Source organism: Portunus trituberculatus, chromosome 32 (assembly GCF_017591435.1).
Source record: "Portunus trituberculatus isolate SZX2019 chromosome 32, ASM1759143v1, whole genome shotgun sequence".
Taxonomy (NCBI): Eukaryota; Metazoa; Arthropoda; class Malacostraca; order Decapoda; family Portunidae; genus Portunus; species Portunus trituberculatus.
The window spans coordinates 16,191,212-16,204,827 of record NC_059286.1 but is presented as its reverse complement, the minus strand read 5'-3'; the positions used below and the strand labels follow the sequence as shown (position 1 = coordinate 16,204,827).

Sequence of the window (13,616 nt, the reverse complement as noted above, 5' to 3'; positions counted from 1 at the left end):
CACACACACACACACACACACACACACAAATATATCAGAATATATACACACATACATACCAATACACATAAATACGGAAATATACATACATTCATATGAACATATACATATATACACAGACATACACATACATACACACATACACTCACACAAATACATCATAGCATATACCTACAAACACGTAAGTATTTTCCAATACTTACAAACGTATACATTAGATTAAAATGGAAAGTAAGAAAAAATACATGCACGTTTTCTTATATACATGAGGGTTGACTTAGTATGAAAAAAATATCATTCTTAATATTGGACTTGAATATTCTGAGTGAAGTTGTGGACTTTAGATTATTGAGCAACATGTTCCACTGATTGGCTCCTCTATGAGAGAGAGAGAGAGAGAGAGAGAGAGAGAGAGAGAGAGAGAGAGAGAGAGAGAGAGAGAGAGAGAGAGAGAGAGAGAGAGAGAGAGAGAGAATAGCATAATATCTAGAAGGAAAAAAAAAAGATAAACAAAACAAAATAGCCAAAATAATATGACAAACGCATAAATAAAACAAGAAAAGTTATCGTAAGATAAACACATCACAATCTAAGAGGAAAAAAAGATAAAAAAAAAAAGGAAGTGCAAAAATGTTGGACGAAAATAAGAAATAGTGCAAAAGAGAATAGTTGAAATCATACACACAAGAATATATAAATAACGAAAGAGATAGATGAAAACAGGAAACAATATAATATAAAAGAGTACAGGAAAAAAAAATTATACATATATATATATATATATATATATATATATATATATATATATATATATATATATATATATATATATATATATATATACACACACACACACGACAACGAAGAAATTAAGCGGACAAAAGAAATTACAATCTAAAAAATCTAAGAGAAATCGTCTGTAAATAAGTTTAAATAATACAACTAAAGTGCACAGATAAGTCAAAAGAATCAAAGTACAAAAGATAAGTTAAAAAAAAATGTTAAAATAATAGAAAGAAATTAACGCATAAATAAACCAAGACAAGGAAATGACTATATAAATGTTAAAATAATAAAACTTCCAAGTAAAAATAAACCAGGAAAAGAAAAAAAACTAAACGAAAAAAAAGTAACCCGCAAATAAACCAAGAAAAGAAAAATACAAAAAAAGTCAAGATAATAAACCATTTGATTCATAAAAAAAACTAGGAAAAGAAAGAAAAATACAAAAAAAAGTTGAAATAATAAGACAAATACATAAACAAACTAAGAAAAGCCAAAAAAAAAAGAACATAAAAAGAACAGTTAAAAGAAAACAACTCAAATCCCAAAATGAACCAAGAAAAAAGAAAAAAAAAGAAAAAAAAACGTATAGAGAAAATAATGAAAACCATTTAAAAAAAAAAACGAAAAAATAATAAAGGGTAAACAAAAAAACTAAAAAAAACTCAAAGGAAAACAATATTGTACGAATTATATATGAAAGGTAATCAACTTAAACACATACAAACAAAAGAAAAAAAAAACGTACAAAAAGAATCAAAACAATATAACTTAAATTCAAACAAAACAAACAAGTTCAAGATTACAGAAAAGGAAAGTAAGAAAAAATTTAAACCCTTTATATAAAGAAAAGACCAAAACAACTTAATCACAAACAATTCCAGAAAACAAAAAGCGTAAAAAAAAAAACGTAAAAACAATACAGCTTCAACGTAAACAGAAAAAAAAAGTTAAAAATGACGAAACAGGAAAGTAAGAAAAAAACTTAAACCCACAAGGAAACCATACAAGGAACTTAAACCAAAAAGAAAATGGAAAGAAAGAAAATAGGAAAAAGAAAACTTCAGAAAAAAATAAGTAACAAAAGAAAACAAATGAAAAGCAATAGATTAATCAAGAACAAATAGCGAGAGAGAGAGAGAGAGAGAGAGAGAGAGAAAGGCACGAATGACTCTCGATATCCCCTCAGTGAAGACATTCCAGACATTTCTTGCTATTCCAGTCTAACATATTCCGGTAATTCGACTAATACAGGAAAGCTTTCAGGGAGCCATCACACCCTCCTTCCCCCCCATCCCCTTTAACAAACGACCAGCCTGTGACGCCCTAACTGTAAACAATGACGGAACTCTGCTTTAAAGGAGGAGGAGGAGGAGGAGGAGGAGGAGGAGGAGGAGGAGGAGGAGGTAGTGGTTAGGGGGGAAAGTAGGAAAAGGCACAGAGGAAAGAAAAAGGATGAGAACGATAATGATAGGAAATAAGAGGAAAAGGAGGAGGAGGAGGAGGAGGAGGAGGAGGAGGAGGGTAATAATAACAGGAGGAAGAAAAAGAAGAAGAAGAAGAAGAAAAGAAAAGAAGAAGAAGAAGAAGAAGAAGAAGAAGAAGAAGAAGAAGAAGAAGAAGAAGAAATGTAATAGAAATATCAACAGAAAGAAGAAAAAAAGAAAAAGAAGAACGGAAGTATAAAAAAAATAAGAACATTAACAACACGATAAGAAAAAAAAAAAAAAAAGAAAACGAAAAGGGGACATAAAACACACGCACACACACACACACGCCCGGTAGCTCATTGGTTAGAGCGCTGGCTTCACAAGCCAGAGAACCGGGGTTCGATTTCCCGGCCGGGTGAAGATATTTGGGTGTGTCTCCTTTCACGTGTAGCCCCTGTTCACCTAGCAGTGAGTGAGTAGGTACGGGATGTAAATCGAGGAGTTGTGACCTTGTTGTCCCGGTGTGTGGTGTGTGCCTGGTCTCATTCAGACCTTTCCGAAGATCGGAAATAATGAACTCTGAGCTCGTTCCGTAGGGTAACGTCTGGCTGTCTCGTCAGAGACTGCAGCAGATCAAACAGTGAAACACACACCACTGAATCCTCCAACAATAAGCCTCTAATTTACCCAAAGTATAGGTTAATAAGTTAGCACTTATAGAGCTTATTCGCCAACTGCCTTTCCTGCAAATTAGGGAATATTATAATGCCGTGAATGAAGACAGAGTTTGAATGAGTGATCGAACTTACTGGGCGTGCCTTGACAATGATGTAGGAGGGAGGGTGGAAGAAGGACGAGAGAGGGAAGGAGGAATGGTGGGAAAGAGAGATGGAATATGTGAGAGGGGAATGAGTGACAGGGAAAAAACGAAGGAGGAAAAGAGTAGGGGAAAGGATGAATGGACGGATGTAAGAATGAATGAATGAATGAATGAATGTGGATAGATAGAGGGGATGGAATGAATGAATGAATGAATGAATGAATAAATGAATGAAAGAAGGAAGAGAAGGACGAAAAATAAAAACATCAAAATGAAATGTAAGAGGACGGAAAAATACGGACAGTGAAGAGTAAAAATAAAGAGAAGGAAAGGAAGTAATGCATGAAAGAAACATAATGAATAGACAAAACAGCAAGGAAAACGATAGAAAAAAGAACATAGAGAAATAATGATAAAAAACGAAATACAAAAACAAAAATAAATAAAAGTAAGCATCAATTAACTAAACTTTCCATCAATCCACGAATCCATCCATCCTACCATTAATCCATCCATTGCGTAGCGCATTCCCCAAACTGCCTTTCTGTCTTACTCTCCTCCTCCTCCTCCTCCTCCTCCTCGTCTATAAAAGAAGCAAGACTCGTAACTTCTCATTTTAATGTATCTTTGTGTTGATCTGAACGCCAATTTCCGATAGCCGGCGATGCGAAGGAGGAAAAATGGAAGGAAGAGGAAAAAATACTGCAGGAGGATGGAGAGAATACAGAAATACACCAGAAAGAAACGGATGTGGAGGAAGAATCGATGAGAAAAGTGGAAGGGAGGTGTGGAAGAAGAGGGGGTGGAAGAATGGGGAAAGACAGGAGGTAAAGAGAGAGAGAAGATTGGAGTGAATAGTAAAAAGAAGGAAGGGAGATGGGAAAAGCTGGATGTAAGAAGGACGGAAGATGGGAAGGAGTGTATAGAAAAAAAAAAAAAAGATGCGAGAAGGAGAATGAAAAAAGAGGATAAAATGGAGTTGAGGGAAGGAACATGGGATAAAGGAAGAAAAGAAAAGAAAAAGAAAAAGGAATAAAGAAAAAGAAAGGAAAAGGGAGAGAAAATTTACAAAATGCAAAAAAATAAAGGGGTTAAAAATATATATATATATATATATATATATATATATATATATATATATATATATATATATATATATATATATATATATATATATATATAGAGAGAGAGAGAGAGAGAGAGAGAGAGAGAGAGAGAGAGAGAGAGAGAGAGAGAGAGAGAGAGAGAGAGAGAGAGAGAGAGAGAGAGAGATAGATAGATAGGTTGATGGATAGATAGATACATGCATGCATACAGAGAGAGAGAGAGAGAGAGAGAGAGAGAGAGAGAGAGAGAGAGAGAGAGAGAGAGAGAGAGAGAGAGAGAGAGAGAGAGAGAGAGAGAGAGAGAGAGAGAGAGAGAGATGTATAGATGAAGGCAATACAGCTTAAAGAAGAGAAAAAAAAAAGATTAAAAATGGAAAAAATAAAAGTGGAGAAAAACAAACTAAATACAGAAGGAAGAAAAGCAAAGAAAATCGGTAATACACAAAAATAATAAAAACATGAAAAGAGTAAAAAAGGAAAGAGGAAGGGAGAAATAAAAGAAAAGGAAAGGAGATTAAGAAAATAACGGAAAGGAAGGAAATGGAGGGAATAAAAGGAGAAAAAGACGAAGAGAATGACAGGGAATGCAAGAGAGGAGAGGAGGGAATACAGGGAAGGGAAAGAGAATAAAAGGAAGAAAGTGGCAATAAAAGGGAGAGAGAGAGAGAGAGACTGAAAAAAATCTCGTAAATAAAATGATGATTAAAAGGCAGAAAGGAAAAATATTATGAAAAAATAGAAAAAATAGTAATCCATTTTCATCTTTAAAATGAAAATAAATACAACTCTAATCTTCCTTTTCTCCTCCATAAAGTTGTATTTTTTTTTCCAAAAAACAAATACAAAGAAATAAAAGAAAATAAAAGCATAACTGAGACAAATAAACAAACAAGCAAACAAACACATACATAAGTAAGCACCAATGAACATAAACAACAAATACTCCATTTTCTTCTTTATTTACGTAGTTTTGCTTCCCGTTTTCTTTCTTGAGTAACCTGCCTGCTTTGTTGACTAGAGGTGGGCGTTCCTTTAGCTTTGGTTCCTTTACTCAACTCTCCAGGGAAGCAAGAGATTTAGAGTTAAAGGGAGAGAGAGAGAGAGAGAGAGAGAGAGAGAGAGAGAGAGAGAGAGAGAGAGAGAGAGAGAGAAAGTGAGAATGAGTTGTTAAGTCTAGTCCCTGATTTACTGCCTCAAACTGCCCTGGCAATTACCTTTATTATACATCTCTCTCTCTCTCTTTCTCTTCTCTTCTCTCCTCTACTACTACTACTACTACTCTCTCTCTCTCTCTCGTTTCTGGTTTTATGTGCTTTCATCAACAGCTAAGTTATGTGATTCTCTCTCTCTCTCTGGTTATGTGTATGTATGTATTTACGTATGTATGTATAAAGTTGTACGAGCGTGTCTAAATAATGTGTGTGTGTGTGTGTGTGTGTGTGTGTGAGTGTGTGTGTATGCATGTATGCATAGATTCTCCTAAGTCGTAATGTATAAAATACTCTAAAATGTTCGAAATAATTCACTTTACCTCACATCATATTTAGGGCGCCTCTTTGTATAGCTATGTATGAATAAGCCTATGCGTGTACTGTACTGTCATGTATTGTGATGTATGGCCTGTGTAACGAAGGGAGGTAGTGTGCATAAGTTTACATAATACTGGACTGTTTAGGCTCGTGTAAGGGTCTACGTATTAGCTTGTGTATGTATAGTAAATGTATTCTTGTCTGCAATACAATTTTTCATATCATTTCTTTTTTTTTCTCTCTTTCCCAACTATACATAATCTTTACCACTCTTGTTTGTAATCTTACCAAGTATTTCAATTTCCGTTCTCAACCTATCCTTTTATAAACTTCAGTGTCAAAGAATAATAATAATAATAATAATAATAAAAAAAAAAAAAAACATAACCCTGTAAAATGTATGCGTCCGTATCATACAGCCGCGTTTTATTCCAACATGAATGCTTACTTAAACCATTCATGTTACCTTCAAGACATGTGTGCATTTTGATAAGGTTTTTGGTTTTTAAGGAATTAATCTCTTTGTCGACCTGTATGTCTATGTCTGTCTGTTTATCTATCTACAGGGCTGGAGTGAGTAAGGGTGGTGGTGCAGAGTGATGGAGTGCAGGAAGTGTCTTGCTGGCTAATCTTGCAGCAGTGAAGTGTCCATAAAGCTGTGCATATCCCTTACTTTAGGAGCAGCTGTGTGTGTGTGTGTGTGTGTTGCCATGCACTCTTCTTTACAAAATAAAGCCTTTTCATAATTGCTCGACTATTTTTTCTTTGTATAGCTTTTGAATTTTCTTCATTTTTTGTTTCCTATTTGTGGTCGTTATTCTTGTTTGCAACATATCACATTTGTTTTGGAATGTAAATTTCTTACGATATTTATATTTAAAAATTTAATTAATTGCAATTTTCGTGTGTTACCATTAGACTTTATCGTTCTTATTTGCAATTTTATCATTCATTACTATTTCTGTTTGCAGTCTCACTTTGCTATCTAATTTTCATTGTCATTCCTATCTGCCATTATATCGTAATTACCAATCTTGTCTGCAATTCTATTTCAAGTTATTCTTGTTAATAGTATTGTCTTTATAATACCTTCTTTTATTACAATCTTATTTCATTTACTGTTTTTGTTTACAATATTCTTTCTTTCATAACCATATCTTTCCTGCAGCTTATTCAGTCTTTAGTCTTGTCTGCAATCACATGTAATATGTCCATTTACGTTTACAATCTATTCTTTCATCGTCAGGAATAATTCTAAAAGGTAAAGAACATGGTCATCATTTTCCTTCATCAGTATTCACTACAAAAAAAAAAAAAAAAAAAAAAAAAAAAAAAACCGAACAATTTTCCTCATACAGTAATTTTTTTGTGTATTAACTATTTATAATGTTCAGTCATCATAGTCTTGCTCCTCTCTCTCTCTCTCTCTCTCTCTCTCTCTCTCTCTCTCTCTCAACAGCCTGGCTCTTTTTATGCTGAGACAAGGCCCTTAGAGAGACCAAGTTTTAGGGAGAATTACTAGGGAACTTTGGAGAGAGAGAGAGAGAGAGAGAGAGAGAGAGAGAGAGAGAGAGAGAGAGAGAGAGAGAGAGAGAGAGAGAGAGAGAGAGAGAGATTTTGGGAGGATTTAGACATACAATGGCCACAGGAAGAGAGGAGGAGGAGGAGGAGGAGGAGGAGGAGGAAATATATGAGAAAAGAGGAGGAGGAGGAGGAGGAGGAGGAGGAGGAGAAGGAGGAGGAGGAGGAGGAGGAGGAGGAGAGAGAGAAGCATGAAAGAGGAAAGAGAGAAAAGACGAAAAACAAGAAAAATAGGAAAAGGAGACATGGGAACAAAGAGGAAAAGGGATGACGAGGAAACAAAAGGAGGAGGAAGAGGAGGAGGAAAAACAAGAATAGTGCAACTGGAGAAAACTATTTTAATCGCGTTTTCTTTTGCATCAGGAATGTTTTGGAAGGAAGAAAGAAAGAAAGAAAGAAAGAAAGAAAGAAAGAAAGAAAGAAGGAAAGAAAGAAAGAAAGGAAGGAAGGGCTGTTGAGACATTTTTTCCATTTTCCATTTTTATTTCTGCCCTAAATCGAAACAAGACCAAAAGTCCCGCCCACTCTGAAGCCCACCCAAACACCCATACATCCGCCAGCTCACCGTCATCACCCGTTCCGCTATCCTGCAGTTACGAGAGCGATGCGTGGGTAGGTGGGTGGTGGTGGTGGGTGAATGTGAGGGATAATAGTTGGATGAAGGAAGGGATTAGTTGGTGTCATAGCTTGGATGGGTGGGTGTAATTAGCTGGGATAGAAAAAAAGAAGGTATCTAATGGATTTGTGGGTGGATAGGTTGATGAATAAAAAATAATATCTGGTGTGTGGATGAGTAGATGTATGTAAGTAAGTAGGTGGACGGAATGAGTCAGTTGTGAATTGTAAAAAAAAAAAAAAAAAAAAAAAACACGAGAAAATATGAATAATATACAACAACGGAACAAATAAAATAAAATTAATTGGATAAAAAATTTGGAGAATAATAATGATTGGAAATGAAAAATAATGCGAGTTGGGAAAAGCTGAAAAATACGCAAAAAATTATGAAAAGATATTGTAATGAACGCCCACCCCAAAAAAGAAATACGATAGAAAATGAAGCTAATGATAATAAAGTAACACAAAAGATGAAATAGAGAAGAGAAAGAAAGAAGAGGAAACAGAACGAAAAAAAAAAAGAAAATCAAAAGTTCAATTAATAATTGTTGCAGTGAAATGCGACACTTTTGTGAAGGGAGAGAGAAAAAGAAGAATAAGTAAAGAAAAAACTTGACAAACAAATGAATACATACAAAATAAATCAACAAATATATAAACAAATAAATAAATAATAATAAAAAAAATATATACAAAAACAAAAGAATATTAATGACTGTCTCGTACAAAGAAATGAATGAATATGTAAACTTACAGAAGATAAAAGAAAAAAAAGATTAATATATAGTTGATTTTATACTACGATAATAATTTTTTTTTTATTCAGGGGAGATAACTGGCATGACAACAAAATATGGAAAAAAAAGGCGCCACTGTTATGCCAGTTCCCTTAAAAGTCACGTGAGTTATCCAAAATTCAGGGACAAATGTCTTGAGTAAGGGTCGACCGTTATCGGCCGAGCCGATTATCGCCGCATTTTGACGCATATCGGCATCGGCCTTTTTTTTTTTTCTTTAAATTTGACGGCCGATAAGAGATGAATTTAAAACTGGGTTATTTTGTTTCTGATGCAGCCGCGCCTCTCTGTCTGCTGTCACTACTCCATCTCCAGTGTTGTCCCACCCACATCACCATCTGATTGATTACAAGCAGAGCCACGGTAACAGACAATCAGCCGTGAAAGCTGTGCATGCACAGTGCTTAGTGCTTACACACAGTGGAGAACAAGTTGTGGTGTGGTTTAAAGTTTGGAGGACAGCGGCGGTGTTGCCATCTGATGGTAGCGAGCAGTATATATATATATATATATATATATATATATATATATATATATATATATATATATATATATATATATATATATATATATATATATATATATATATATATATATATATATATATATATATATATATATATATATACTGCAAATGAATATCGGCTCCAAATAACGGTATCAGCCTCCTTGACTACTAATAATCGGTATCGGTTTCGGCCCTGAAAAAACATATCGGTCGATCTCTAGTCTTGAGACCTCCCTCTTAAAAGAAGTCAAGTCGTAGAAGATGGAAATACTGAAGCAGGCAGGGAGTTCTAAAGTTCACCAGAGAAAGGTTTGAATGATTGAGAATACTGGTTAACTCTTGCATTAGGAAGTTGGACAGAATAGGGACGAGAGGAAAAAGAAGCCTTGTGCAGCGAGGCCGCAGGAGGGGAAGCATGCAGTTAGCAAGATCAGTCGAGCAGTTAGCATGAAAATAGCGATGAAAGATAGATGCAACATTTCGGCGGTGAGAAAGAGGCTGAGGACAGTCGGTCAGAGGAGGGGAGTTGATGAGACGAAAACCTTTTCATTCCACCCTATCTAATAAAACTGTGTGAGTGGAATTCCCCCTAAGAAAAAAAAAAAAAAAAACATGCGAAGAGTACTCCACAGAAGGACGGATAAGGCCCTTGTACAGAGTTAGCAGTTGGAAGGGCGAGAAAAACTGGTGGATACGCCGCAGAACGCCTAACTTCATAGAAGCTGTTTTAGCAAAAGAGAACATGTGAAGTTTCCAGTTCAGATTATGAATAAAGGAGAGGCCAAGGATATTCATTGTGGAAGAGGAAGACAGTTGAGTGTCATTGAAGAAGAGGGGATAGTTGTCTGGAAGGTTGAGTCGAGTTGATAGATGGAGGAATTGAGTTTTTAAGGCATTGAATAGTGAATAATACTAAGTTTTCTCTGCACCAATCAGAAATCTTAGAAAGATCAGAAGTTGTATTGATCATCTCAGTCACCCATTGCACGCATTCCATGTGTTCTGTTGTGCCTGACACACGTTTTCACCATACTTCTAAGACATACTATTAGAAACTCGTTTTCTTTCTCTGCTACTATATATATATATATATATATATATATATATATATATATATATATATATATATATATATATATATATATTACAGTACTACATTCACTCATATACACTGTACACACATGCATTTTCTTATATATCATTGCTTTCTACACTGACGATTCACAAGTACACACATGATACAAAAACACCTTCGCATATCAATCATGTCATTCATTTCAACACGAAATAAAAAAAAAGTAAACCTTGCAACTTTACATCAATAAAAATAATCCGATCTGACCATTGTATTAGTGAAGAGCACCCTAGCCTAGCCAACAATTCCCGACGTCGGATATTCATGGGTTGCCATTGATCGCTGGCTGTTTTAATACGCGACTCGGTATACAGCCAGCCAGCTCGCAAGAGACACACATTCTAAAATTCATATCATAATAAATCTTGAGGTATTGAGTCTTTGTACTGCAAAAAATTAATTCCAAGTGTTTATCCTAACATTATCCATATGATCTGGTAATACACACTCTACAAAACTGTTATTATAAGCTTAATACTCACAGTCGCGGTTTCAATGCTCTCGCATTTTTTACTAGTCTCAACTACATATTTGGTTTGAAACATTTTTTCATATAGTTCAACAGAGAGCACTGTTTCTCCTCTAAATATTACAAAGGAATACATTCTGTAATAATCTTGGTAAAGCAACATTTTTGCGGCCGAAGGCATATCAAACCGAAAAGACTAACTGAACTCGGGAACACCGAGTCCTCTCAAAACACCAAAACAACCCCGCGACCCGCGGTTGTTTAGAAGCTCGTGTGGAGTAGGGTGACCAGACGTCCCCGATTTCAGTGACCTGTCCCCGGCTACAGCTGTCCCCGGTTTTCTGTAACTGAAAGATCACTTGATGTGTTAAAAAAAACTACTACTTTTGATTATGATAATTATGTCCTTTCATAATTACTCTTTTAGAATGTCAAGAATAAGAAGGCCTTATTTTTTTATATAGTTTCCGTGAAGACGGTGAAGTGTATAGCGGACACATTTTAACAGCTAATGGTTAACAAACAAAGTTTACAAAGTTTATTTAGTAAAGGTGGATTACAAGGAAGAGGGTAGAGTGTACCTGTACTGTACACTGGAAGGAAAAGGAGGGGAAATACAGAAATACAGTAGGAGTAGAAAGTTGCCGGGCGGTCCGGCCTGCTGCTGTAAAGTAACGAGTGTCACAGGGCAGTATATGTTGGGTCAAGGGTGGAAACTGGAGTTCCCGGAGGAAAACCACCCATACTGCTGTGAGAAAGTGAAGGGCTTGGGAGGGTTACAAGGGTTACAATACACAAAATTGCAAATAAGTACAATATTACAGAAGTGCTTAATCTTATAGATACTGATAACATATGATATATATACATAATGGTGTTATGTGTCCACAATCTGCACAGATAAACACATAACGTGTTTGGTGGTGTGTCACTATTGTCTGAAAGTGTTTCTCTACACTAGTTCACTGTCACCTTGTAGGGGTCACTTGGTGAGTGTCTTCATAGTTGTGTCCAGCTGGTGATGTTTCCTGCAGCTAGGCTGCAGGAGGATGGTCGAAGTTGGTGGAGTAGTGGATGGTTCTCAGGCCCGCCTTCTGTGACGTGGCTGCGCCACCATCCTGGCAGGGCCCCTCATCTGTGCGTGCTTGAAGCTCAGCCCCACTGCCGGGAGTTTCGCCAGCTTCCCGGTGGTCCTGTACCCTTGCTGGGACGTAGGCCAGCGTCCCAACAACTCAGGGCGTGAGGCTTGAGGGGACAGCACAGATGGAACCGGCACTGGGCTGCCGTCGGTGTCGTCAGGGCGGCATCAGTCCAGGCAGTCCCGGAGTGCCTTCAGTCCACTGGGTGCTGCATCGCCGCCGTCTGGCTTTGCGTCTCTGGAGTCTCTCGTAATGGTATAGCAGCCCTCTGTCCGTCAGCATCAGCGCTCCGCGGGTGGTATGGGGCAAGCATGCCAGTGATTGGTAGTGATCTGTGGGAGGGACAAGCAAGCAGTACTACATGGCTGAAGAATTGTGAGGGGGGAGTGCAAGGTATTAGTTGTCACATACTGGAGTGATGGGGGAGAGCAGAATGGAAAGAAGGTATTGTTTTTGAAATGGTAGTCTACATTCACCTGTATCTGGGTTCTGGAGGTTCTTCTTCAAGTTTTAGGAGGCTTCTGGGGAACCAGGCATGCTGCCGGTGCGGAGTCTCTTCGTGCAGCGCCCTCAGCGCCCGGTACTGGTCCCAACCTTCGTCATCCATTCTTTGCCAGAGTTTGGCAGCCATCTCTTGGAGGCGGACGTTGAGGGCTGGGAGGGACGCGGCCTCGTGGAGCGATGCCGAGCTGGTGAAGTCGTCCCATCTTGTACCAAAGGCGAACCTTAGGGCGCTGTTCTGCACTCTTTGTAATCTGCTAATAGCTGTACGGGAGAGAGCGTGTAGAGGAACAGGAGGATAGGAGAGAATGGGAATAATTAGAGCCTTTATAAGATGGAGGTTAAGACCAGTGGCCAAGTCTCTAAAGCGATATAGCCTGGTAAGGGCTGATTTTGCTCTTGCCACGCGATGGGAGACGTGGGTAGTGTAGCCCATAGTTGAGACTGTCAGACCCAGGAGACAACCTCTCGGACTGAATCCTACATCATCCCCATCTACCAGCAGTGGGGCGGGGGTCTTGGTGGCAAGGGGCACGATGGTGAACTTGGCCATATTGGTCCTGATCCTCCACTCCTTCTCAAAGGCGTTGACTCAGGCAACCTCTCTGCTGGTGCGGGCGTTCGCCATTCTACTGGAGCGGCCTGGATGGTAAACAACCTGTGAAATATCATCAGCATAAAGTACGTTAATTCCAGCGTCTGAGACAGGACAGTCGCTGGTGTAGATGCTGTAAAGGGTGGGCGAGAGTACACTCCCCTGCGGGACTCCCGTAGCGAGGGCGAAAGCGGGGCCTAGGTGGCTCCCAACCCTCACCCTCGCCGTCCTGTCACAGAGGAAGTCACAGAGCAGGCGCTCGACCGGGGCAGGCAGACCCAGGTGAAGTATCTTGTACTTCATGCCTAAGTGCCATACCCGGTCGAACGCCTTGCTCACGTCCCGCAGTACCAAGTTGCATGGTGGAGGGCCATGGTCTCCGTTGCCAGTGCGATGGCGTGCACAGTGCCCCTGCCGCTCCTAAAGCCGTACTGTGCTGGATGAAGGTGGTTACCGGACTCCAAGTGGATGCGTAGCCGCGAGGTGATGACCCTTTCTAGTAGCTTCCCAGGTACCTCAAGCAGCGAGATGGGACGGTAATTCTCCGGACGAGTCGGAGCTTTACCGGCCTTCGGGATCATCCTCATCTCAGCCTGCTTGAATCC

The 13,616-nt window shown here is 38.2% G+C and overlaps 1 protein-coding gene across 1 annotated transcript; it reads right to left on the bottom strand.

Annotated features, from left to right (window-relative positions):
* Positions 1 to 12,108: 12,108 nt before the first annotated feature.
* Positions 12,109 to 12,969, bottom strand: LOC123512055. Its single transcript, XM_045268225.1, has 2 exons — positions 12,392 to 12,969; positions 12,109 to 12,247 (listed from the first exon to the last, which is right to left on the bottom strand). Exons 1-2 carry the CDS (start codon positions 12,967 to 12,969, stop codon positions 12,109 to 12,111), a joined length of 717 nt encoding a protein of 238 aa, XP_045124160.1.
* Positions 12,970 to 13,616: the final 647 nt, after the last annotated feature.